The sequence below is a fragment of the Thermobia domestica genome, chromosome 12, assembly GCF_964235325.1.
Source record: "Thermobia domestica chromosome 12, izTheDome1.hap1.1, whole genome shotgun sequence".
In the NCBI taxonomy this organism is placed as follows: Eukaryota; Metazoa; Arthropoda; class Insecta; order Zygentoma; family Lepismatidae; genus Thermobia; species Thermobia domestica.
In genome coordinates, this window is record NC_137465.1 from 102,189,334 (window position 1) to 102,213,627 (window position 24,294).

Consider the following 24,294-nt stretch of genomic DNA (forward strand, 5'->3'; position numbering starts at 1 on the left):
ACTATTCGCGAGATATAGAATTTCATACTCAGTACTTCTGTTTACTTGGTACGGGAATTCATAGAATTGGAAATAATTCCTTTGTGTAAGTATAATTATGCAGAACAGCGATGAATAAATGTTTTGTGTTGCTTAAAATGTATGCAAATTGTTAGGAAATTTTCTAGAGAGGTGGAAAATATTCTTCTCAGGCTGGGACAACAGTAATTAAGTTAGTGCCAAGGAAAGAAAAACTAGAGACGGAGAATTTCCCTAGCTTCCCCCTACAAATAAATCACTGGTCGTAACGAACGCTTTTCCTGACGTATGACCGTCTCTCACTCTGTGTGGCTCCGTGGATGAGTGAGCAAAGGCGTGGCGTGGCATGGTAATCATGTGGTTTAGGGTTCGCGTCCGGTTGAGGCCAGTTGGTATTTTTTTCCATTGTTCGTTCCCCATATCTTAAGATGTTTCTCTTCCTCCCTAATCATCTGATGCTCTCAACTGAGTTCTCCACTTGAATTCAACCACTGGTAATGGGATGCTCTCAAGTTCGGGTGAGCTTTTACATGTCTACTTACAAAATCAAAATTTTCGACAAAATATGGATGCTATCCGAACATTTTGTCTCCAATTCTGAATTTGCACATGTGAGTGTATTTCTCCTTCATCATATTTGCATCTCCCGTTCTCCTATGTTGTCAGTTATGAGAAAAGATGGCTTGGGAGCAAGATCATATCATAAAAGCGCTATACCAATGGGCTCATTCTCGCTAAGCATTTGATTAAAAGTATATGTTTTTATACTGTAGGAGGGGAGCATTCGCTCTTCCTACCCCCTCCCTCCTGAAGTGACAGAATATTTATTTAGGTTCTGCAAAGTCATTTCAGATCAAACGACTTAAAGAGAGTTCATTCCAACAGCAACAGGATTGGGCTTTCATTTGTTGTTGCACTTTATCTTCACGAATAGGACAAATATCAAGTAGTATGTTTGGCATAAGAACTAAACGTCTAAGATTCATCTCATTTTGGAAAAATGATGCTGTAGACGGTAGTGGGAATTTCACCCAAGTGTATGGGAATTTTCAGTGCCTGGCGATTATGCCACCCGCCTTCTTTTTAAGTTAATTCGGTTGCAATACTTCCCGGCAAATACTTTGGACTCAACTGGTGGAGCACTCTTGCCGTAAATCTCCATATGGCTGTACCATCCAGAAGTGTCCCCCGCTGTACTATAGATATGTGGACAGTCCTTTTTTTTTACCACGTAGTAGTGACGCAAATACATATTTTGGGTTACGAAATATTTGGATCTTTTTAGTCCAAGTCGATGAACTAAACCAAAATTATATTTTCGGAAGAAATATTGAAAAATTTTTTGTGTCAAAGGGAACGTAATTTTGAGAGAATAATAAGTATCATCTGTACTTTCTACAGAAAAAAATCATCTTTTGTGTTTCTAATTCCTATTAGTGCTAGTGGTATAAAGTATATAGTGCATAGAGAACGGATGCTGAGCTATGTCCCCTCTAACTTCTGATCGGAAATGACTAAAACGCTCAAATTTGTGTTTCTGAGCCTCACTAAAGTATCTGTTTTCATGTTGTCACTTTATATTGTTGTTGTTGCTCCAAAATTCAAAAAAAGAAGAAGAAGAAGAAGAAAGAAAGAAAGAAAGAAAGAAAGAGAGAAAGAAAGAAAGAAAGAAAGAAAAGAAAGCAATACATATTAATCTCCAAAACAAATGTTCAAATTTTGCAAGCAATTACAAACAATTCGTGAACTGAGTCTACTAAAAGGAGTGAAAACAGAAAAACACTACTCTCGTTTGTGATTGCATTCCTTTTTACACCCGGACTTTGTTTACAAGAATGTTTTTGTGGAATTTTACAGCTGATAAGGAACGTGAAGCAGCAAGGAACGTGCAGCCACGTAAACACATGCCGGGAAAGAAGTAAGTCGAAATACAAATTGAAATTTTCACCACTTGTGGAGGAAGCATATTTCTTACTGGAATCAAAATATTGTTAGTATTCCACTGTGCCTTTTTGTTCCACACGGTTTAGAACTTTATATATATATTTCTGGTTATTATCATTCACATAATCGACCGTCTTGCTTGATTTTTCGCTTTCAGGTGGAATGACTCTATATGGTTGAGGACTAAGCTTTCGAAAAATAAGGTGGAGAAGAACAATTGTTTAACTGAAAAATTAAAATGACTTCATTAAGTTATATTTTAATTAATAAATGACTGGTAGATTGACTCTGTCCTAGCTATTGAAGTAGACAAAGTATCTTTTCCTCTCAAATCTCAAACTTTTTCAGACGCAGTCCGCTATATGGATCCGCCATTTTGAATTTTTAAATTTTAATGTCAAATTAGTAAGTTTGTAATCAACAAAGTCAAATGCACCAATGTACCAAGTCCAGTTCGCCAATTTTATTTTTCCAAATTTGGTCCTCCATTTTTTTTATTTGATGTCAAATTGATAATTAACAAGATCAAAAGCCTCATTATAGCAATTTTTTGTCCATTTTTACTGATTTTGAATTATGACCACGTTTCAAGCATTTGATCCATAGTTTATCGATCTCTGTGCGTCGCCCTTTTGGACCGTCGCTCTCCTGGCTGTCGCTTTCTTTGTGCGTCACCTTTTGACCCGTCGATCTCTTGGCTAACGCTCTCCTGGTCGTCGCTCTTTTGCCATCACTCGTTTTGCTGGCGCTCTACTGTCGGTACACCCATGTTTATTACAAAACTCGTTCCTGACATTATTAACTATCTTCTCTTCAATATGTATGATGGTACTTGCAAAAGAATACCATATCAATATCACAAATGTAAACTATGCGAGACCGCGAGAAGTCCCGCGAGACTTGCTGAAGTCTCGTCTCGCGTTCTCGTCTCGCAAAAGATATCAGGTCTCGTCTCGCGATCTCGTCTCGTTTGCGAGACGAGACGAGACGAGCCTTCTCGCGTTCTCGCGTCTCGTGTCCATGCCTAGCAAAGATTGAAATATTCCTCTACTAAAATAATTGCGTATAGACTATTTGACGTGATATTAAAGTAAGAATATTGAAAAATAAATTGTAAGCCACGAGTAAAAGTAGAAAAAATATGCAGATAAAAACCAGCAAGCTGCAACATATAATTCAGGTGACTGGATTTGAAAACGAACTGTTGGTCCAGAATAGGTGGCGTGAAGCTGGGTATGGAAAAGGAGTTTGTCTACGCAAATTGTTTGAGCTAGGATATGCTTTTGAAGAAATTGATGGATTTCTACAATGTACTTGTGAAAAATCAGAGTAAATCCTCAACAGTGACAGAATGTAATAATGAGTTAGCAAGTGGATTCGGAAGGTCGACAGAACGCATTAGTACAACATGTTCCGGATTTGAGGATTCTGGTTGTGGCTTGGCTTTACAATGGTAATTATATCTTAGATGTTTCTCCGAACATGTGCTACATTGCGAAGGCACCTTTTGATTATGAAAATCTTTAGTTGGATACCCCTCCCCCCAATAAACACCACCTTTACGAAGACCTTATGTGTCGGGTGGGGAGGATTGCGTGCTGCAGTGAAATTTAGAGCTGTGTCGGTGCTAGTTCACTAACAGAAGGGCCACCCCTACCGAATTGGTCTAAATGGAGTAGCCAGACGAAGAGTGTTCTGGGAGAAGGCAGCAGTTCTCCAGTAGCCAAGTTGGCGGAAATCATAGTGATTGGTACGGCAACTTGGACATTAGTCCCAGGCGTGGTCAGAGTGATTTTTACGGCTGGGATACTGCGGGGTGGAAGGCAACGGGAAACCACCACTCTATTTTCCCTAGTTTGCTGGCAGCAAAAAGAGAACATAAATTAATTGGATTGAAGTGAGCAGAAGTCACATTTAATGATGTTCGTTATTGAGATGTTGGATGATTACACTGCAGGCATCCCTCGCAATGTAATGGTGGGGGTGGTAGTGTGCGAGATGATTCCACCTTGTAGCGTTGCCAATATACATACGAACGGTTTGATAGAAAGTGATCTATCAATTGAGATCGATCGGTAAGAACCCGTACGAGATATTTAGGCTCTTGATTTTTCCTCATCGGGTTAATTGTTTGACAGGAAGACATGCCTTCCTGATATAGCTCCTCAGAAAAGTTTCGTCATCCGTGAGATCTGGTTCCACTCCATATATCACCACTGACACCATTGGATATCGGGGAGGAGGGGGGAGTTTTAAGTGTTGACGGAGACTTGACATGATGAGGAGTCATTGGAGTAACCTAACACACCATTGGTGCTGTTTTATATTCAGTTACCAGACAACTACTTTTATAAGAACACATTATTTCTTATTAAACGGATATGATTCTTATTATGGATCTCAAAGTGTGTCATAAATGTGTAAAAGTGCTTACGAGAAACGAAATATAATAGGCAACGATGAGTAACATACAGACGTGTTCAAATTATTAGACTCAACATTTAGTTTCTGAATATTTTACTGTTCTTACAATATTACGTTAGGAAAGACGTTCGAACTTAGTCCAAATTACTACTTTATAACTCTGTCCTAATTTCTAGTGTATGTGACGTCTGTTTTTCAATATCAATAAAAGAAATGCCTACGTAACATTCAAATATAATTACTATAAAGTGTGTATATCCAAATTGGAAACAAAAAACGGAATGGAATCCTTACAAGAAAATTATATCTCACAAAGATTAATATTGCTTATGAAATCTCCTATTCTTTATTAAGTCTCTTATCCTTTGTGGCATCCTATGTACGAGTTTAGCACATTTTGCCTTCAATTCATCATCGTGATACCACAAATTGTTGATCTCCTTGATCAATTGAAGTTTGGTTCTAATGTGCTTCTTCTTTAGATTTTCTTTCATGCAGCTCCAGAAGTTTTCAATCGGGTTCATATCAGGACTAGTGCCTGGCCACAGAAGAACACTAATTTCGTTGTCCTCGAAACATTTTGTGACAACTTTGGCCCGGTGGTATGGGGCTCCATCATGCACAAAAATTAATTGTATGTCATCAAACCAGAGTGCAGTCTGGAAAGCAGTTCTTCTTGAAAAACGTAGGTGTTGATCGTGCTTCATTGTCCTCTCTACTATATACAGTCTTCCAGGTCCGAAGATAGAGATCACACCCAAGACCATCACTGAAGTAGGATCTTCACCGTTTATTAAAGACATTACAAATTAAATTCCTCCCAGGTCAACGTCACACATATTGTGAACATTCTTCAGACACAAAGATACGTGATTCATCACTGAAACGTCAAATGTCAGCAGTCCAATATTCTAGGCCTCGTGCCCATTCGAGGCACTTCTTTACCGTGATTAGAGTAGACTCTAATTTTTCTTTTCTTTCTTGGCCGTGTGCTTTTATTCCCTCGGCACAAAGAATCCATCAAACACTTTCAGGCCAAATGTCTCCGCCATACTCAGCCATTTTTATGCTTAAGTCTATTAGAAGTTGCACTTCTGTTTCCCAGAGCCAATCTTTTTAGTTTTCTGAACCCTATTTTGGCTCTTGTTCATTTCAACAGAGATTCTACTCACAGATTTTTATTCTATCCCAACTCTACTAGCAATATGTTGCCATGTAAATCTTATTTCCACCAGAAGTATATTGTTAACTTCCATTTTACGCGGAGAAAGGTCTTTTGCTTTACAAAATATGCTGCAATTACAGGATTACACAGAATAAAAGATTGATACACGAAACACATCACGATCATTTTATACTGGTCCATTGGAACTGTTGAACGCTTTGAATGTCGTTAACTTCTTACGACAGCAACCACAACACTTCAGACTGTAACTTATTTATAGGAACCACAATAAGCTATCTACAACTGAAACACCACTTTCAGAAATCCCCCCCTCACTAATACCATCTGCTGTGCAAGGGTGATATCACCACTTCAACTGTACAGTAAACAAATGAAAAATCCTATATTGGTGGTTTAACCATTAAATTAAATGTTCTAGAACTCTGAAATTAGGACTCCTACATCAAATTTTGCATTTTTCGAGCGTGAGTCTAATAATTTGATCACGTCTGTAGTGAATATAACAACAACAGATAGTAACATTTCTACTCATGTAAATGCGTCAGAAAATTCATACGCTCACAAAAGTATTTTTTGTAAAAAGTTACAGAAAATATAATGCGTTGTTCGTTAATTGATATAAGTGACAAATATACCGGGTAAAGCTTTGATCGTAGCAAAAAAATAAAAATAAAAATAAAATGTATTAAAAATTCTCAATATCAGTTACTAGATATTTATGATATCTTTGGAAGGCAATGTTAAATGTGTGTTAAGTTACAGTACGAATGTATTTATCTGATATGCAGGATTTTGATATGGTTGTAATTAGTGATGGGCAGTGAGAATATTCCTGGTGGGAAGGAAAACAAAAAATGGAAATATTCCCGGTTTTTTTCTCTGACATAAATTCCCGGGAAGGAATTTATTTCCATTTCTGTAGTTTCTTTTTCAAATTATAAGAACCAAATGACTAATTGCTTTCTTTTCATTTATTATCATTTAGATCTAGGTTTTAAATAATTTCGAGGTTTAAAAATTGAAATTCATTGACTGTATTTTATATAACTAATTAATATGATTTTTTAAATTTCCATTTCCATTTGCAGTCGAAAATAGCAAAATACTAATTTATAAATGATGACAAGAAACAAGTTTGTAATGTAAACTAGAAATTCTGTTTAGACAGAGGTGAAATACTGTCAATACACCCCGAACCACCGTCAGTAATAGATGTCGATCTGTCTGCTGTCTCTGATTCGAATTTCGCTCTGTGAGAAAGAATCAAATATTGAAAGAATCAGAATTTCGCTCTGTGAGAAATCGCTGTAATCATAAATACATATACTTCTAAAATGTAATGTTTACATATCAAAATTAGGGTTGCTTCTCAGGATGTTTCATTAGTATCGTTGTTTCCGGACTGTGTTAATTAGGATTTGTTTGCTTCATTTAACGGTATATTCATGTAGCAACCTTTGTTGGCGAATTTTTATAACACCGTGTATATTGTTCGAAATAGCATATCTCCTTAAATTAGAGATTTAATAGTACACAGTAAGAAAACAGTAACAAAGCAGTGTACCTCAAATCGACATTTTGTAGCTATATATGCCATCCCATACACTGGCAACCATACGAAATTTTCATGTTTTCTGGCAGTTACCAACCTAATTTGTTTATAACGTTTGAAATTTTCTATGATTACAATATTAGTAGTAGGGTCAAGTTTAGAAAACCCACTTACATATAAATAACTGTTTGAGCGATGTAAAGGTTTTTCCTAGCACATATTTACTTAATAAAACATATAGTAAGTAAAAATACGTTTATGCGGAGTGTCTAAATAGAATAAAATAATAATAATAATAATAAAAACATAATATCGTTCAGTATATACATTTTAAAGAATCCTCTGGAGACGACAGTAGTAAGTATACTGTAGTAAAAGCGAACTTTATTTTGAAATCATAGTATAGTAATAGAATGAAATTTTCTTTGTGTTTGTACATAAATTCCCGGAATATTCCCATTTTGGGGAATTTTCCCGGGAATATTCCCGAAATATATTTTCCCGGGAATTTACCCATCACTAGTTGTAATATCTTCGCTAAATCATTGTTCTTAACAAATGAAAGATTTTCACAGAAAATTAAACAATAATACAGTTAATAAAATTATTATCGCAACGGCCTGCGCTCACCATACCAGCTAAGGTATTACTAACAAACATGGTATGTACTGGTATATATATAAAAAAATCATAGTGGTGCTGGTCCTATTTCTACGTTCTTTCACCTAGTTTGACACCGCTAAACATCCCGTCGGTGTCAAACCAGTAACTGAAGGCCTATTACCCGCAACACCGGACCGATGGTATTCAAACAACACGTTCAAGTGGTAGTCATGCTGCAACCACTGGCCTGTGTTAAAACTAAGTTGTTTTAACATAATCATTTTTACTATGTACACACTGTTGTGGAAGTGGTATAAGATTGCAGAAAGAAGACTCGTGTATACAACGCATTATTAATATATTTATCTTTCATTTTCAGTTTAAATGCTGCGGTGTTAGTGATGAAAATGATTATAAAATATCAAGCTATAACCTTTTGAAGAACAGAGATATGATTCACTTGCTAATCGTAGAGTTTTTAGCTACTGTTTCCATGGATGACGATATTCGAAAAGAGGCTGAAAATACAGAGGAATTAGTTCGCTACTTTCTGTCTGGTACCATTCCACGTAGCTGCTACGATAACAATGAAACAGTTTATTCAGAAGGCTGCTTTAGTGTAATATTCAAACTCATAATCAAAGTTGTGAAAATCATTATTGGTATTGCCTTAGGCTTATGTATATTTACGGTAAGATTATCTACTTGTCATAAATACTTTTGTATATTTCTTTTTATAACAAATAGGCTTTAAGTTTTTGTCCATACTACAAATTTAACAAAAGTACTGCTTAACCACTACCACGTGATATTGAAGATAACTTTGAAATATGATACAGAAGTAAGTAAACGAAATGTCATTTAAGAATGGAGCAATGGTGATCTATTCGTACTTAATACCGATAATATAATGCTCATTATCTCAGTACAGATATACGTATAAACAGTTGATAAATTTAAAACACTTTAACATTGGGAGTGAATTTCCCAGAATAACAAACATATGGGAACGCGACACTAGTCAGTCAATAAGCAATAATCACTTTAAGATAATGTGACAGTTCTATATGTAACTAACCTCATACACATACTATAAAAATCTTATATCTGATCACTTATATCTAAACTTAAACATAATCATATTTATTTAACTCTTATATTCTGTTTTAATTTTCATTTCTTTTTCTGTTATAGTCATATTCTATTTCTTTTAATTTCATTATTACTTCTTCTTTCTTTAAACTTATTTCGTAGCGTCCCCAAACTAAAGTATGTATTCCAATTGCGTCCCCAAACTAAAGTATGTATTCCAATTCTAATACGTATCTTTTATTATCGTTAGAGCTTAATGCAAATTTGTTTTCCTCTACTGGAAATATATTATTATTTTTTTTTTACTTTGAATTGTATTTTGAATTTTCTTCGTAAGCTTTGAAAGATATTTCTGATTTAACAACGTTTACTTTTAATCGCTTTACTTTTCTTATTTGATCTTTCTTTTTCTCTACACCTTCATCATCATTGCCTCCTTCTTCTTAATAGCATACTTTCTTGATTTAAGACCTATAATTTTTTCTATTACTTTCAAGGTCACAGTTAAATTTTCCTAATACTTTATACTAACGAATCCCAAACAATATTCATTGTTTGCTTTATAATCAGATGTATCTAAATGCTCATACTTACTTTCGTATCTTCATATACAGGGTGTTTCAAAACAACACCTATAACATTTGGGATGTGATTCGTCATATCAAGATAAGACGAAAAGTATACCAACCTGGGTGCACAAATGCTTCCTTTCGGAGTTATAGGCTGCCGAAAACATGAAAACGTGAACTTTAAAGGCCCATAGCTCCAATACTATGGAGCCTACCGTAGTCGGGTCAAGATTTTATTTAAGAACTAGTATGTGCCCTATCTAAATATCCATGTTACAGAACCCTGCGGTACTTACGCAACAATTTTTATAGAAGTAGTTGGTGAATACTTCAAATTATATGCCCGTAGCCAAACGCTCTTTATAAAAAATGTTGCGTACCTTCGGATTCTGAAACATTGATATTTGGATAATGCACATATTAGTTCCTAAGTGAAGTCTTGACCCGACTACGGTAGGTCCCATAGTTTCGGAGCTATGGACCTTTCAACTTTATTTTTTTCAACTATAGCTCCAAAGGAAGCATTTGTGCACCCAGGTTGGTCTATACTTTTCGTCTTATGTTGGTGTAAGGAATCACCTCCCAAACGTTGTCGGTGTTGTTCTGAAACACTCTGTATATCTTTTGTTTCTATATGAACAATAATATATTGTAATAGAAATCATACACCTCCCAAACAGAATTTAGATGTATTTCGAACATGCATCCCAACATAGATAGGTTTAAAACTGATTTCAGTTTTATACATGTGAATAGCTGCTAGATTTTTAGAAAATATTTGATTTTAGAAAATATATCTTTAAACTAACCTTCGCAATTCATTTTACCACTAGTATTTTTTATTATGTATAAGTCTAATATCTACTCTCCTATATTTTCCATAATTTTTCCAAATACAGCATTATAAGTTTATAAAAGTCTTAGAACCATTTCTGCTTGTGATCGAATTTCTGTATTTAATTCATATATTTCTGTAAATACGCTAATGGTTTCAATGCTATCTGATTGTTTTTTAAATTTAAGTCTTTGCCATAAATTGAATTTCAGATTTTAATAATACAACATATACTTTTTATCGTAAAGTGGTGTTAATAATTTTTGAAGCTTTTTTATTATATATGTAATTTTTCTGGAGCTAATGGTAGTCGGATTGTTTAGTATGAGTCTCTTTTGGATATTCTAAATCTACCTCTAAAATATTACCAGTTTCAAAATTGTCCTTTGTTTGTAATATTTTATTTATCTAATATTTCTAATTTTTATTGTAAATATATTTCTATTAAAAATCTCCATAAGGCATATAAATTGTGAAAGGACTTTTATGATCTTACATAATCACCACTTATTTCTTCTCCTGTTAATATGTTCTTAAACTTGTCTCTTGATAATGAAACGGTTTCTTCTAATTTTTTAGGCGAATCAACATAATTATAGGGATATGTATCTTTGCATTTTACTAGATTAATTACATTTATAGGAAAGAACTTCAGCGTTTTTCGAAATTGTTTATTTTTAAATTACTCGCTAATTCTGCTAAACTTTTACATAAAAACCTAAACAAGTCTATGAATATTAACTGAATTCATCCTCTTTTATTTCTTTCATGTTGGTATTTTGTTTTTTTGAGAAAGTATTTTTCCTCTGTGTAAAGTATTATATCTATTTTCTCTATTAATTTTCCACATCCTAAGTTTTTGTAAATATATATCATATCCAGACAAAGTGTTAATAAACGCTAGAATGAATCTTGGATTTGTATATCTTAAGTTGTAATTAGAGTGAGCTCCTTTTCTAAATTGATGTGTTAAATAATCATGATCAGCGATTTTTTTGCATGATTCTATATTACTTTTACTACTTCTTCCTTACATTTATAAAAATATCTTATACTATTCTTTTCTCGTTTGTTTCTTTTAATAATTCATCTACGTCATCTATATCGTTTTCTTTTTCATATACAACTCTTCTTCTAAATGTTTTAATCCTTCCTAAATTTCTTTTTTGAATAGCTAATTAAAATATTTAAACTCTTCATATTATTTTCTAATAAGCGTGAATTTGTGCAAATATTCTTTCTCAGATATGACAATTTTCAGCTTATTCAAATATATTTTTAAAGAGTTTCATAGGTTTATACATGTCATAATTATTTGCAATGTTTATAGGTTTATACGTCATAATTATTTGCAATGTTTATCACTTCTTTTAATTTCTCAATAAATGCTATCAATGCCTATATTTTCAACGTGCTTGCTTTTATGTGAATCTAAAGCAATTTTAACGTAATTAGTAACATTATTCGGTTAGTGTGCTTAATAAGCATTGGAGTAAGATCTTTCTGGATCAAGTTGGCATTTGCTAATTTGTTTTGATAATAATTCAAAATCTGCAATTGTTGAGAATGAATTCTTAAGAAAAGTTCGTGATTAATAAATTTAAGTATTTAGGTAATATTATTTTAGCAGCAGAATATAATCAAATATTTTTCATGTTCTCTTAGCAACTCTTGTGATCTGAAACGCTTTGCTAAGCATCCTTCATACAAAAGTCTTTTGTGCACAGATTGTTATTTGATTGTCTATAAAATTTTCACAAATCTTTAATTGAACAGTATTGAAAATTCTTTCTATTCTTAAAATATAACAGATTAATATTTCCCCTTCCTTTCTTTTGTAATTCACAGTGGAAAAATTGAAAAGTTTTCATCAAACCCAAATACACTATTGGAGATATTCGTTCTATTATTAAACCTGAATGTATGTGTAATTTGAACAGAAAATGAAAGGTCTTAAAGACTTCCTTAAAGTATTCTTCATATCTTTCATATTTAATAGCACTTTCCGCAACTTTATTAACAGTGTATAATGCAGATACGCTTCACCATAAGAAACATTCTTGATCTTAATTCTTAATATTAACACATGCTCTTCTCTTCTTAATCACGTTTAGAAGTTCTATGTGCGAAGACATATTCATTTGAACATAGTTATTAATTCTTAAAAAAATCTATAGCATGCAATATTCATCCTGATCCTCTTCCTTGAAATTCTACTACTTTTATTTTTAGTTTATTTAGAGCGTTTGTGTAAAATTCATTTAAATGTATAAGTTCCAGTATTGTTTTATTTGTTGTTTTAAAGTTGTTCTTGTATTTTGTTTCCGTTTCTAAATTTCTAAGTAAATAAATATTCACTTTAAGCGCATTAAAAGATTTGAATGCTTAATTTTATTTTTTAAGAACTCTACCACTTGCATTTAAAAATTTGACAGAATCTTTATACCCTCCATTGTTTTGTATTTTAAATGTTTTCAATCTATTCTTAAATTAAATTTCTTTTAATTCAACTTTTGTTTCAGACCTTTTAGATTAAGCTCTTCAAAAATTTCTTGTTTCAATTGGTTTGTATAAGTTTTAATCTGTTCTGTTCATCTTCTTGTTGTTTAATACGGTTAATCAGTTCAGCTTTTCTTAATCGAGGTTCTTACGGTATATGCAAGAACCTACCTTATCATGACCGCTCCTATCTCTGCCAGATGTATTTACTTTATCAAAACCATAATTATCGTACTTCAAGTTATTCAGAGGCCAATTCGATTTTGATTTATACAAGTTTTCGTTTAACATTTTTTGTTTTTAAACATTTTTTTTTGCTTTTATCAATATTTGCTAACTTTAAGATCTTCATATATTAGCTTAAGTCGTTCACATATTTCTTCCATATTTATAATGTAGAAAATCGTCGTTCGCAATTTTATACACTGTATAGAATAATCTATAAAACCAACTAACGCTGTACACAAAAGCAAATTGTGCGTTTCTATTTCTAACGTTTTAACGAACTCAAACAAAACATGTGGAAGAAATTTACTTCTTAAAGAAATTATAAATTGTTAGAAATATTACAAAAATTGATTAACGAGTATAATAATAGTTCACAAAACAATTGGTCTGAAAACTCTAAAAGTTAGTAAAAATGAACAAGTAATATTGGAAAATGTGTGTAAGGAAGAATATAAATGCGTTAAGCCAAAGTATAAAATTGATTATTATATTCGTATAATCAAATCCAAAAGATTACTTGAGGAAGAATAAACCCAAACTGGTCAAAGGAAGTATTTGTTATTAGTGACTTTATATCTTCGAATCCATCACCATAGAAATAGACTTCAAAAACTAAAGGAGTTAAAGGAAAATTTTATCCACCAGAATCATTAAAAACTAATTATAAATATGAGTATCTTGCTGAAAATGTGTTAAGAAAAAAATACATGATTCACATAATAGTTTGATAGAAAAAGTAATGTGATTACATAAACAGTTATATTTCTTTTATGGATATTAAATGGCCTGAATTATTATAAAATTAAAGAAAAATATAATACAGCTTTTACTAGTTATGACACATGAAATTGAAAATGTGTTTCAATGCAATTTGAAACGATACCGATGTGAAATTTGAAACGTGACATTTTCGTTACGCTCGGCATTTACAGGATTAACTATATGAAAAAACTCTAATAGTAAGGAATATGGATTTATGAATATATATTTTACACTCGTAACCTAATATACTTGAAAATAATTTTCATTTGATGTTAATACTTATTTTCTATGAATACTGTAGTGATCCGCTACAGCTGACTCTACAATTAAAATGCCTACACTGCAATTAATATTATGTTAACACCTCCGTCTAAAATATGATTTTTACGAATGAAAAATCAAATGGTGCTAATGAAATAAATTTGCACCTCGATAAGAAGAGAAAGTTGTAATATAAAATAAACAAACAAATGAAGAGATATACCATAAATAACGTATAGAAAAAGAATCTGAATAATTTAATTAGTGTATAAAATCTGTTAAAATCGTTGATTGCATCATAGTGAAGACTTTAAACTACCTGTGGACTAGTTAGAAGAATATTATCCAGGGAGTAACACAATTCTGTAATATTAGAAAAAGAAACAACGTAAGATATTATTACTTTCACTATACACATTTCAATTTAGATTTTGGAAAGGAGATTGCTATCAAAATGCAAGTTCACTAGAAGAGCATGTTCGGAGTGTGGAAACCTTTCCCCCTCATAATTCGTTAGCCACTCAAAATGAAGATTTAAAACGCTTAATTATCAACAAAATTCGCAGTATACTCTAAGTCTCAATTTGGCATTACTTGTTGCAATTAACGTCACGGCAATATGTTCATGCTGAAAGAAATTAATATCTAGCAAAATTCAGGAACTAACATAGTTTATGACATACTTTAATAATGTACATGCTGTGATATATGTCGTATCATGCATGCAAATATGTTTATGTGGGTAATATAGCAGCAATCGTAGTATGCACTACTTATAGTTTCATCTGTTTTCCCATCTCATGATCACCGGCTAATTCTTTCTGATCATCTGTAAAACATATATTAAGTATAATCAGTAATCTCGTGATGCAACCATGTATGTAAGCATGCGTAAGCGTTATATAAAATAGAGTAAAATTTATATAAATATGACGAAAGTTAAAAAGTATAAAATAAGTAGTAATGATGAATATGGTAAATGAATTATTAATTGAATGAATAAGAAACTACGTAAATAATAATAATAAAATGATAATATTAATATATAATGGTAATAGTAATGCATATGTATAAATAATTGCACGATTGATCAAGTCTATCGCCAGTATAAAGTGTTAACTTACAACAGTCTAAAATAAAATAAAATTATACGGAATAATCAGCTTTATCTTGAGCCGATCTCCTCAATCCCTAGCTCGGGGTCCTGGCAACCCTGATACGAGCCGAAAAGAGACGATTTTCGCAACGGAAAAAGAAATATGAATACCAGAATCTTGCCCCAGGAGGTTGCAGTCAGATGGAGGAGTAATAGCGATCAACCTATCAATTATTACTTTTGATTACCTTGTATTGTATAGGTTTTAAATTTTAAATAATTTCTATATTTTCACAAAGAAATAGATTTATTAACAAAGGACTTAGTTTAGTATCACACTCTCCAGAATAACAAACTGAGTATCACTATAAACTTAACCGTTCCTTAAGATATCCAATCAAAGAAGAAAGCAAGCGAGGGAAAATCACAATTAGATATACTTTAGCTTGAAAATGTCTCCATTACCATTTGTCAACGTTTACAGAATTAGAACTCCACGACAAACTGTAAGTTCCACCAGAATAGTTCCCAGGAATAAGATGATATAGAGCCAAACAACGATATAGTTACATATAGTTACATTGTCACTCACTGTCACTCCGTGTGTTGTGGTAGCCCTTGCTTACGGGTTACATTGTCTCTTTCATACTGCGCAACTTATTATATATACTTCATCAACGCATTCCTGAAAACACGCGAGAAGTAAACAAAATTTGGTCCAGTAAATTTCTGAAGTCGCCACCGCAGCAACTCGCCGCGGAAAAGAAGAAAAAAGCAATTTCCAAGTTCGTGTGGGCACAGGAGTATACAAAGACGATATACAAATCACATCGAACGGATTGTTAGGGTTTCCGTAACGAACTTAGCAACAGCTAAGAAAATATAGACTTAATATCAATTAAAGAAATAACTTTGAAAACATTGCAATGCAATTTATAAGACCTTATATTATAGTTGTACAGTACATAAAAATTTAAAACAAAATTAACTTCAAATCCCCTGCAATACAGTATATTCGAATCAATAACTTCAAACACGGAATCACTTCTGTATCATATTGCTTATAACAGAAAAACCTTCCACAAATTACAATGTTTGGCAACTGAGGTAAGCATTCATTGTTTTATTTACTTATTATTTGTTAAATAAACATTTCTGTGGTATCGTAGGCGTTGTACATACTTAGCAATAGTTAATTTTAGTATAATGTGTTTCATAAGAGTTTTAGGTTTAGATTAGATCTTATTTTCTGTACACTAATATTTTCTATTTCTTTTCAGAAGTTTCGTCAAGATTCAACGACTTCCCAGCATCACCAGTCATTCCTCTTCACCACAGGTAAGTATTTTTATTTCTTCTATTTTTTATTATTATTATAGATTCTATTATATATATATATATTATTCCAGTACAATTCATTATAATTCTCATTTTATCAAATAAAATTACATCTTATCATATTTCATTATATGCGGTATATATTTATATATTAAACGTCATTATATCGATTCTTCATTTGATTTAATATACTTTCCTTTTTACAGGTTAACCTAGTTGATGCCGGTGCTAATATGAATCTTCGTACGACACATGTAAGTATTTGTTTACATTGTAGGATCGCCATTGCATTGATCTAAACTGATTGCTGAACATGTAGATATGTACACACCTTATTTCGTAAGGAAAGTTGACATATATCAGCACATGAAATTATTAATAAATGTCAGAATACTTATTACTGTACCTCGTTTCCAACGAAAGCATATTGATGTTTACTTAGATACAATACATTTACTTTATTCATAGAAACTGCGACTGACATGATGAATATATTAATCAAAACATGATATTGGATACGATCGTTTCATTTTGATATAATATGCAATACTAATAATTTTGACGAGAGAATAATTTATTTTATTGCATGTTGCTCATGATGATTTACAGTGGCTGCGTGGAGTTTTTGTGTTAAAAATCCCAAAACCACTAACTTTCTTAATGGCAATACATTTTAATTATTTCGTCCCTTCACCAAAATCAAAATATGAATTAATTAAATTACAAAACATGTTGTAACTAACTGTTTCAGACAGATATTGTGTATATTTTACCTGCTTATCAGAAATATCTTAATAATCAATTGTTGTTGCTTATTTTCCGATGACAGTCCTTATTTTAAATGCAAACTGGCATTATTTCCTTTTCATTATGCACACAGAAAATCATTTTCAGAGTATTTGTAATTGACTGTGAAATCTGTCCAAACAATATGGTCATTCTCATTGAAAATTTTGAGGAATGTTTTGGCCCTGCACAATTGGATCGCCATCCCTGTACTTCACAACGTAGGAAAATCAATCAGAAGAAACAAGATTCTTCTTAAGAAAGGAGGTAACACAAATACAGGTATTTCTAATATTAGAATTTTACTTTTATTCTGACTTTCAGATTATGTACTTTTGTATTATTTAAATATAGCACGAACATTGAATAGTTGGAATACATTATTATCATTTAATTAGTATTGTTCTGTTTGAGTTATTTATTCAATAACAAATTCATTATTTGATATTTTATGTTTCTTCTTCGCTTTCTTTCAGGTTCGGCGCAGATTTCCTTAAGACGTGACCCTTAGAGATCCCGTTCTATAAGTGGTAAGTGCGACTTTCCTTTACTTCAAAATATTACTTTTCTTATTTTAACTTTATATTTATACGTCACCTTCTTATAATTCATATTTACTTTCTTTCTTTATTTCTCTCTCTCTCTCTCTCTCTATATATATATATATATATATATATATATATATATATATATATATATATATATATATATATATATATATATATATATATATCGTATATCATTACATTTAATCTATATTTCTTCTTAATACAATAATTAATATTTTCTTATTTTCTATTCGCAGGCCAGTCGGCTTCCACCACATCGGTAAGATGAATCTTCAGGGATAACGATGTGTATGGCAATTCTTGAACGTTTTAGACAACCAATTTAAACATATCTGGGATTCAGAAAGTATAGAATTTGATAAAACATGAAATTTTGAAGAGTTTATCCATACTCTTATATTTTTATATTTCATTTTATGGTGGAAGAAGATTTAGGGAGAGGAAGAAATTCTCTCCCGACCTAAAACTTGAACTTAACGTTTCATAGCAATTTTTTTTCTTCCAGCCACAAAACAATTAAAATAAATATAATTATATATTACCTATTGATATTTTATTTCTTTAAATCACTCTGTCACAGGTTTATATTCTGCTATCCTTGCAGGAAAATATTAAAATTACTTATTTTAAACACACTTCAGCTAACAATCCAATTTTCCAACAACAATATTTTTGTTTTCTTCTTTCGATTCGAAAATTTAGATCATAGGATGCGGACCAAGTAGCTAATCACCATACTTTCAAAATATATAATGCGCTGAGGCTCAGATATGTAATAGCGGAACATTACACGTGTACCACTGAATTGAAAAGCGTTAAATCTTTATAGCCACAATAGACTGTCTGACAACCTTTCGTCGCGTCGATGTTTAAAACAAACATTGATAAACCTTCAGGATATACTTTATTTCATCTGAACAAGCGTCCGTCGGCAGAAGTGCAACCATTTCCTAAGTCACTTCAGGTGCCACAACAAATGAAGAAAAGAGAGGAATTATCACTTTCTCGTCTCCGTTCAGCAGCTTCAATACACTAGCGCACTTTAATATCAATCTTATTACAAAGAAAAAGTTAAATTAAAGCCACCTCACGTATTAAACGCAACTTCTGCACGGTAGAGTTCTGTACACCAACTTCGGAAGAAAAGCTTTAAGACTAAGGTTCTGGTTATAGTAGGCAGCTAAAGCACTCAACGGGGCAACAACAGCAGCAGTTTCTTAACTTAGTGACACACTAACGACATTCCCTTACGGGTGGACATAGGCGGACAAAGTAGACAAACGACATGATATATATATATATATATATATATATATATATATATATATATATATATATATATATATATATATATATATATTCGAGTGGATTGACTAAAATAGACATTGGATAGATTGAATGGAAATTTATGCTCACAATATATGATTAAACTGATTTAACTTGGACAGATATTATTATTAAACTATATATGAGAGAAATTACGTCGACGTCAGTCAATAACAACATTGACTAGACAAGGGCAAACAGCTCATTTAGCCAAGACGTATCTCTGCATCGAAATAAAACACTATGATAAGCTTGACGAGCGTTGCTAATTCTATGCGACAAAACACTAGCCCTAATAAATGAATTTATTAATACATGTGCAGAGTGTGCGAATTAGACAATTTATATTGGGGAGGATAAAATTAGGCCAACATGACGTAGAATCTGAAGGTGCAATAATTCAAAATGAGAAAATAATGCCTTTCCCCCGCACACACATAAATATGATGTGACATCTATAATAAATAAGGGATTTATTAATTCAATAAATATACCGACAATAACTATGAATATATTTTTTGACATGCATATACCACACCTAACCTTTCTGAATGTGTTTAAATGTTGTGCTCTCTAGGGTTTATTCACATAATAATTCGGTCCGAGTGATAGCCATGATCACAAACACATGTTAAATTTTCCGCTCATATTGAAATCTTCCACTTTGCGTACAGCCTTGCGAAAGAAAACTTACTTCAATGTTATGAAAACCACGTAAATTATCAGTTAAATCGGTTTTACTTTTAAAAGTCTACATATTAGCCTATGATACGAGAAATGGATTGTTGCTTGTCCCGATTTTTGGCATCAAGGTCAAATCGAAAGCCAAATATCTAAAAACTCTCAATTCAAATTTCGAGATTGCGCTTCTACTTTTCGCTAATGCTGCGCTCTCCAGTTTTTTTAAATATCGATTCTATGATGGAGCTCAGGAAATCAACACTTATAATTACTTTAATGTTAGGTTACAGCTGAGTTGATTCAATATGTGCTACGTTATCAAATGAAGTATAAACACTACATTGAAGTTTTTCAGACAGGATTATTGGCGTAGACAGCAATCTACAGCGAAAAGAAAGATAGAAAGTGAAGGATTAACTTTAAAATGCACGCTCCAGTTTAAGTGATTATACAGACATGGGCAATGAATGACACGGAGAATCAATTGTATTAGCAAATGCTAAAACAAATCTTATGGTCTTACTTACCTTCACTAACGTGTCTGCTCACTACAGACGCATCGTAAGCATATACGTTAACATATAGCCACGAGAGAATATATAACTCAGATTTTGAGTAGTTTCAAAAGTTCATTCCGTAAACTGCAAAAGGCAGTGATGCTCAAGCAATAATAGTTCACTTAAGTTCTATTAAGTCCACTTGTTCTACATGCAAACTTGCAAATCAAAATGAAATATAACAAAAATTGAAACAAGATGATAATCAATACAAATGTAGAGGATGGATATGACACGCCTGAGTATGATGAAAGAAGCTAGTTGTTTACTACTTGACCAACCACTAAGAGCATTTATAAATCCATTTCCTACTTTGTTATGCTCAATTACTACATTCAATATTCACGAACGACGACGAACTGAAGGGTATGAGGCTACCGTTGCAAGTAACAACTGTAGTCATAATAATATAGTTAAACTAAGCGACGGTGAAAATAGTGAGATAATTAGAAATGACTAAAACTGGATAGTTTACGTCGCTTATTTACGAAAGCGAGCATCCCCAGTGGGAATACTTCAGTTGATTTCTTTGGGGGGAACAAAATATGATTGAGGGGGGAAATCCCCCTCATCCCCCCGGTAATTCGCACCCTGCATGTGCATAACGTGTGTGATACTACAAAATTACTCGTTGACATTAAACACTCATTTACAACCGAGTACGAGAGCAACCAAGATACTAAAGCAATTCAATACTGGATAAAACGCATCCGTCGGAACAGAGAGAGAGAGAGAGAGAGAGAGAGAGAGAGAGAGATTAGATTTAATTATACACGACCTACATAATTAGAGGGTTGGACTAGACAGTTACGGGGCCAGGCACTAGCCAGGCGCCCATGGAAAGGCTTCTCCCATTGGAACGAATTTACCCAGACATGTTACAGTGCTTAATGCACACCTCAAAGTTAAACATTTTTAAAGACAACATATTTACTTCAAACGTTGGTAAAATTACGATATTTTAATACTATGTAGATTGGTATTCAATAGAAAATTAAGTTTGATAGTGGTAACTACTAATTTAAACTTCCGAAGTGTAAGTTTTTATTTAACACGTAGACCGAACTTCACAACCATGTGACTAGAATTCACAGACTTCCAACTTCTATAATTTAGTTATTCAAAACAAAGATATGGTTTCTATATAGCTCCTGTTAACATCCTGGATATTTATAACTTCCAATCATACCTAGCGTTTATAGTATTACTTGGATTGCAGCTACAGAACAGAAATTCCATTCGTATCACCAACCTTTCCGCTAACAAAGGACAAAGCGTGCAAATATTCTTTGTCTCAAACAATTTTCATCCTGGCTTGTTAAAGGTGATAATTTGTGTTCTCTTCAATATCACTAAGACTAGATTCATTACATGAATCAAACAATTTAGCTGCCACTCGGATTCTCAAGGATGTAGTGAGATATTAATAAACTTTTGTTAAACACATTACATCTACGTGCTGACCATGTTTCCGTGTGTTGTTTCAGTGCACAGTATACGCGGAGTCAAATTACCGAATAGAAATCTATTACTACCAATCTCTTTCTCTCCTTATTCCACGGAATATTAGGTGTACTCCGAATAAACGTGTTAATAATGACTAAATGACTTAATATATATGTGTATATGAAATATAAAACGTCAGAAAAATAGATATAACTAGAAAGAAACGACAAATGAGAAAATAGCATTAGTTAAAGGTCTGGAATTTATTCCGATAACCGACCTCATTCCATACTTTCTTTGTTACTGAAAATTCTTGTGCTATGACCGTTCTCAACTCATGGAGAGAAAAGGGAAAGACATTTCAGAGACAACAGTAATCTAAACGCCATTCATAGATTTACTCTTTGACCCAAGACAAGATCCATTAAGGATTATTACTCTTTGGTTTTAAGAGCATACATGAATTATCGCAATGGATAAAAACAATATCTCATCTTTGCTTCCCGTCGAGACAATAAAAACAACGTGGTCAAACCAAACGAGCATAAGAAAAGCGAAACAAGTCAGTTTATATAAGGCAACGCAAATATCGCGGCCAACTGGTGATTAACCTAGAACTTATATACACAAGTAATGAGGGTAATTTAATTATTGAATATAAGAAATAGAAGTAAATCAATTTACTATGAGCCTATATTGTAACTACCTGTCACGAACAAGGTACTTTACACCAGGAACTAAATGAAGAAACGAGTCAATAAAGTGCGTTCGTAGAGTAAATAAGAATTACAAATAGCAATATGTACTATGAGCTATTCAATATTGCTATTATAAACCATAAACATATTCATTTTCTTATATTGTGATTGTTCACTATTATGTATGCCACTGTGACGTTATCATCTAATTTTGCAAGTAGTACAAACATTGATGAATGTTGTGATGCTATTGTCAAATGCTATTTACTTACCAATTTTTTAAAAGACGTTATGTTATTTATCTTTTAACCTATTGATTCCCTTTGTTCCATGTTAAATGTACAATTTTGTCATATGACTTTAATCTATCGATAATATAGTATCACTTAGAAGTTTGCTGTTAAGGTAATTTTGAAATTATCAATTTTATGTTTAGAGTGTAATATTGCTTTCGTAGAATATGCCAACGATAATAATAACAAATATGTGTTCTAATTGGAAAGTCGAATTCACGTGACGCATTTACCTCGCAACAACGAATTTGGATTCCGTTAACATGTTTTCAGCGGCGATCATTGCGGTGGCAACCTTACATCTAGGCTACTTAATTTCAGTTTCTCCCCGAAAATCCAGGCGATGGAAACACGAGACTGAACAAAATACAAATTCAATGCTGCGCGAACAACACAAGATGGTTTTGGTACAAAATGGACACGTCCAGCCAGGTTGAAGTTGAAGCAAATTGTGAAAATGTCCTTATAATTAGTGTAGGGTGTCAAGTTGGAGTTCTTCCCTTTTCTTTAGTGCAAACCAAATAGCAAAGTAAAGTGAAAACAGAAATAATTAACTACAATACAGAAAACTTACGAGGTAATTACCAGAATTTAAAATTTTATAAGAACTGTATTTATGAGAATACCGGTTCTCACGTGCCTGACTACGACTCATAAAACTTAAAATTTAAAAATCGCAATTTCTGTATACTGTTTAGCTGTTTGGAGTTATGGAAAAGATAAAGAGAAGAAGACATCCTGTAAGTTTGAAATTTCAAAGAAAGAACATTGCTGACGGAAGTAATATGATGGTGTGAATTTGAATATATTATATGAATACAGTTTTGAAAGAATAAACTATGGCACGACATCTGTGTTAACATGTTCATTGTGATAACCTAACTCTTTAATTGTGAAGAGTGGTAAATGTGGGGGATAAGGAGAAACTCTCCGGATCAATTTAATGAAAATATAATGTCCAGAACTGAAGTACAAACGCTTAAATGTAAGTGCTGTAATGAAAGTGTTGTGCTGACTGAAAAAGCGGCCAAACGAAAGAATGAAATAAGTTAAAAGATAATTGCTTGTGACGTGCGCAATGGATGGTTCCATTTCAGGTGTATGGGACTAGAGGACGAACAGTACGTGTACTTGAGTGGAAAGAATGTAAGAAGGCTATGTCCAAAATGTCAAAAGAAGGATATTCTGAGCCGAAGTGAAGCTCAAAACATGACAGAAGATGAAGAAGGGGAAGTGTATATTGACGTCAAAAGATGGAGACGAAAGCGAGTTAAACGAAGTGCCTGAAACTCCGATACAGATGACGGAAACAGAACCTAAGCAGATGATGGAAGTAGAACTTGATGGCGATGGAAAGAAAGTGAAAGACGCAGTGGAAGCTGAAAATGAGACAGATCGACGGAACCCTGAAGAAGATATTAGTATATTAATGACAAATGAACGAACCCAGAGTGAAATAGGCGGAAATATCGGTAATATTGGAAATAATAAGAATGCCTAATTAACAAACGCAAATGGAAATATTGTAATG

General features: G+C 32.7%; 1 protein-coding gene across 1 annotated transcript in view; it reads left to right on the plus strand.

Annotated features, from left to right (window-relative positions):
* Positions 1 to 24,050, plus strand: part of LOC145666058 (uncharacterized) — a 115,239-nt gene extending 91,189 nt beyond the window's left edge. The window contains exons 3-6 of the mRNA XM_081733157.1: positions 8,107 to 8,418; positions 16,614 to 16,661; positions 17,999 to 18,021; positions 23,861 to 24,050. Of these exons, the coding sequence (XP_081589283.1) occupies positions 8,107 to 8,418; positions 16,614 to 16,661; positions 17,999 to 18,021; positions 23,861 to 24,050 (573 nt within the window). The remainder of the gene's footprint in view (positions 1 to 8,106; positions 8,419 to 16,613; positions 16,662 to 17,998; positions 18,022 to 23,860) is intronic.
* Positions 24,051 to 24,294: the final 244 nt, after the last annotated feature.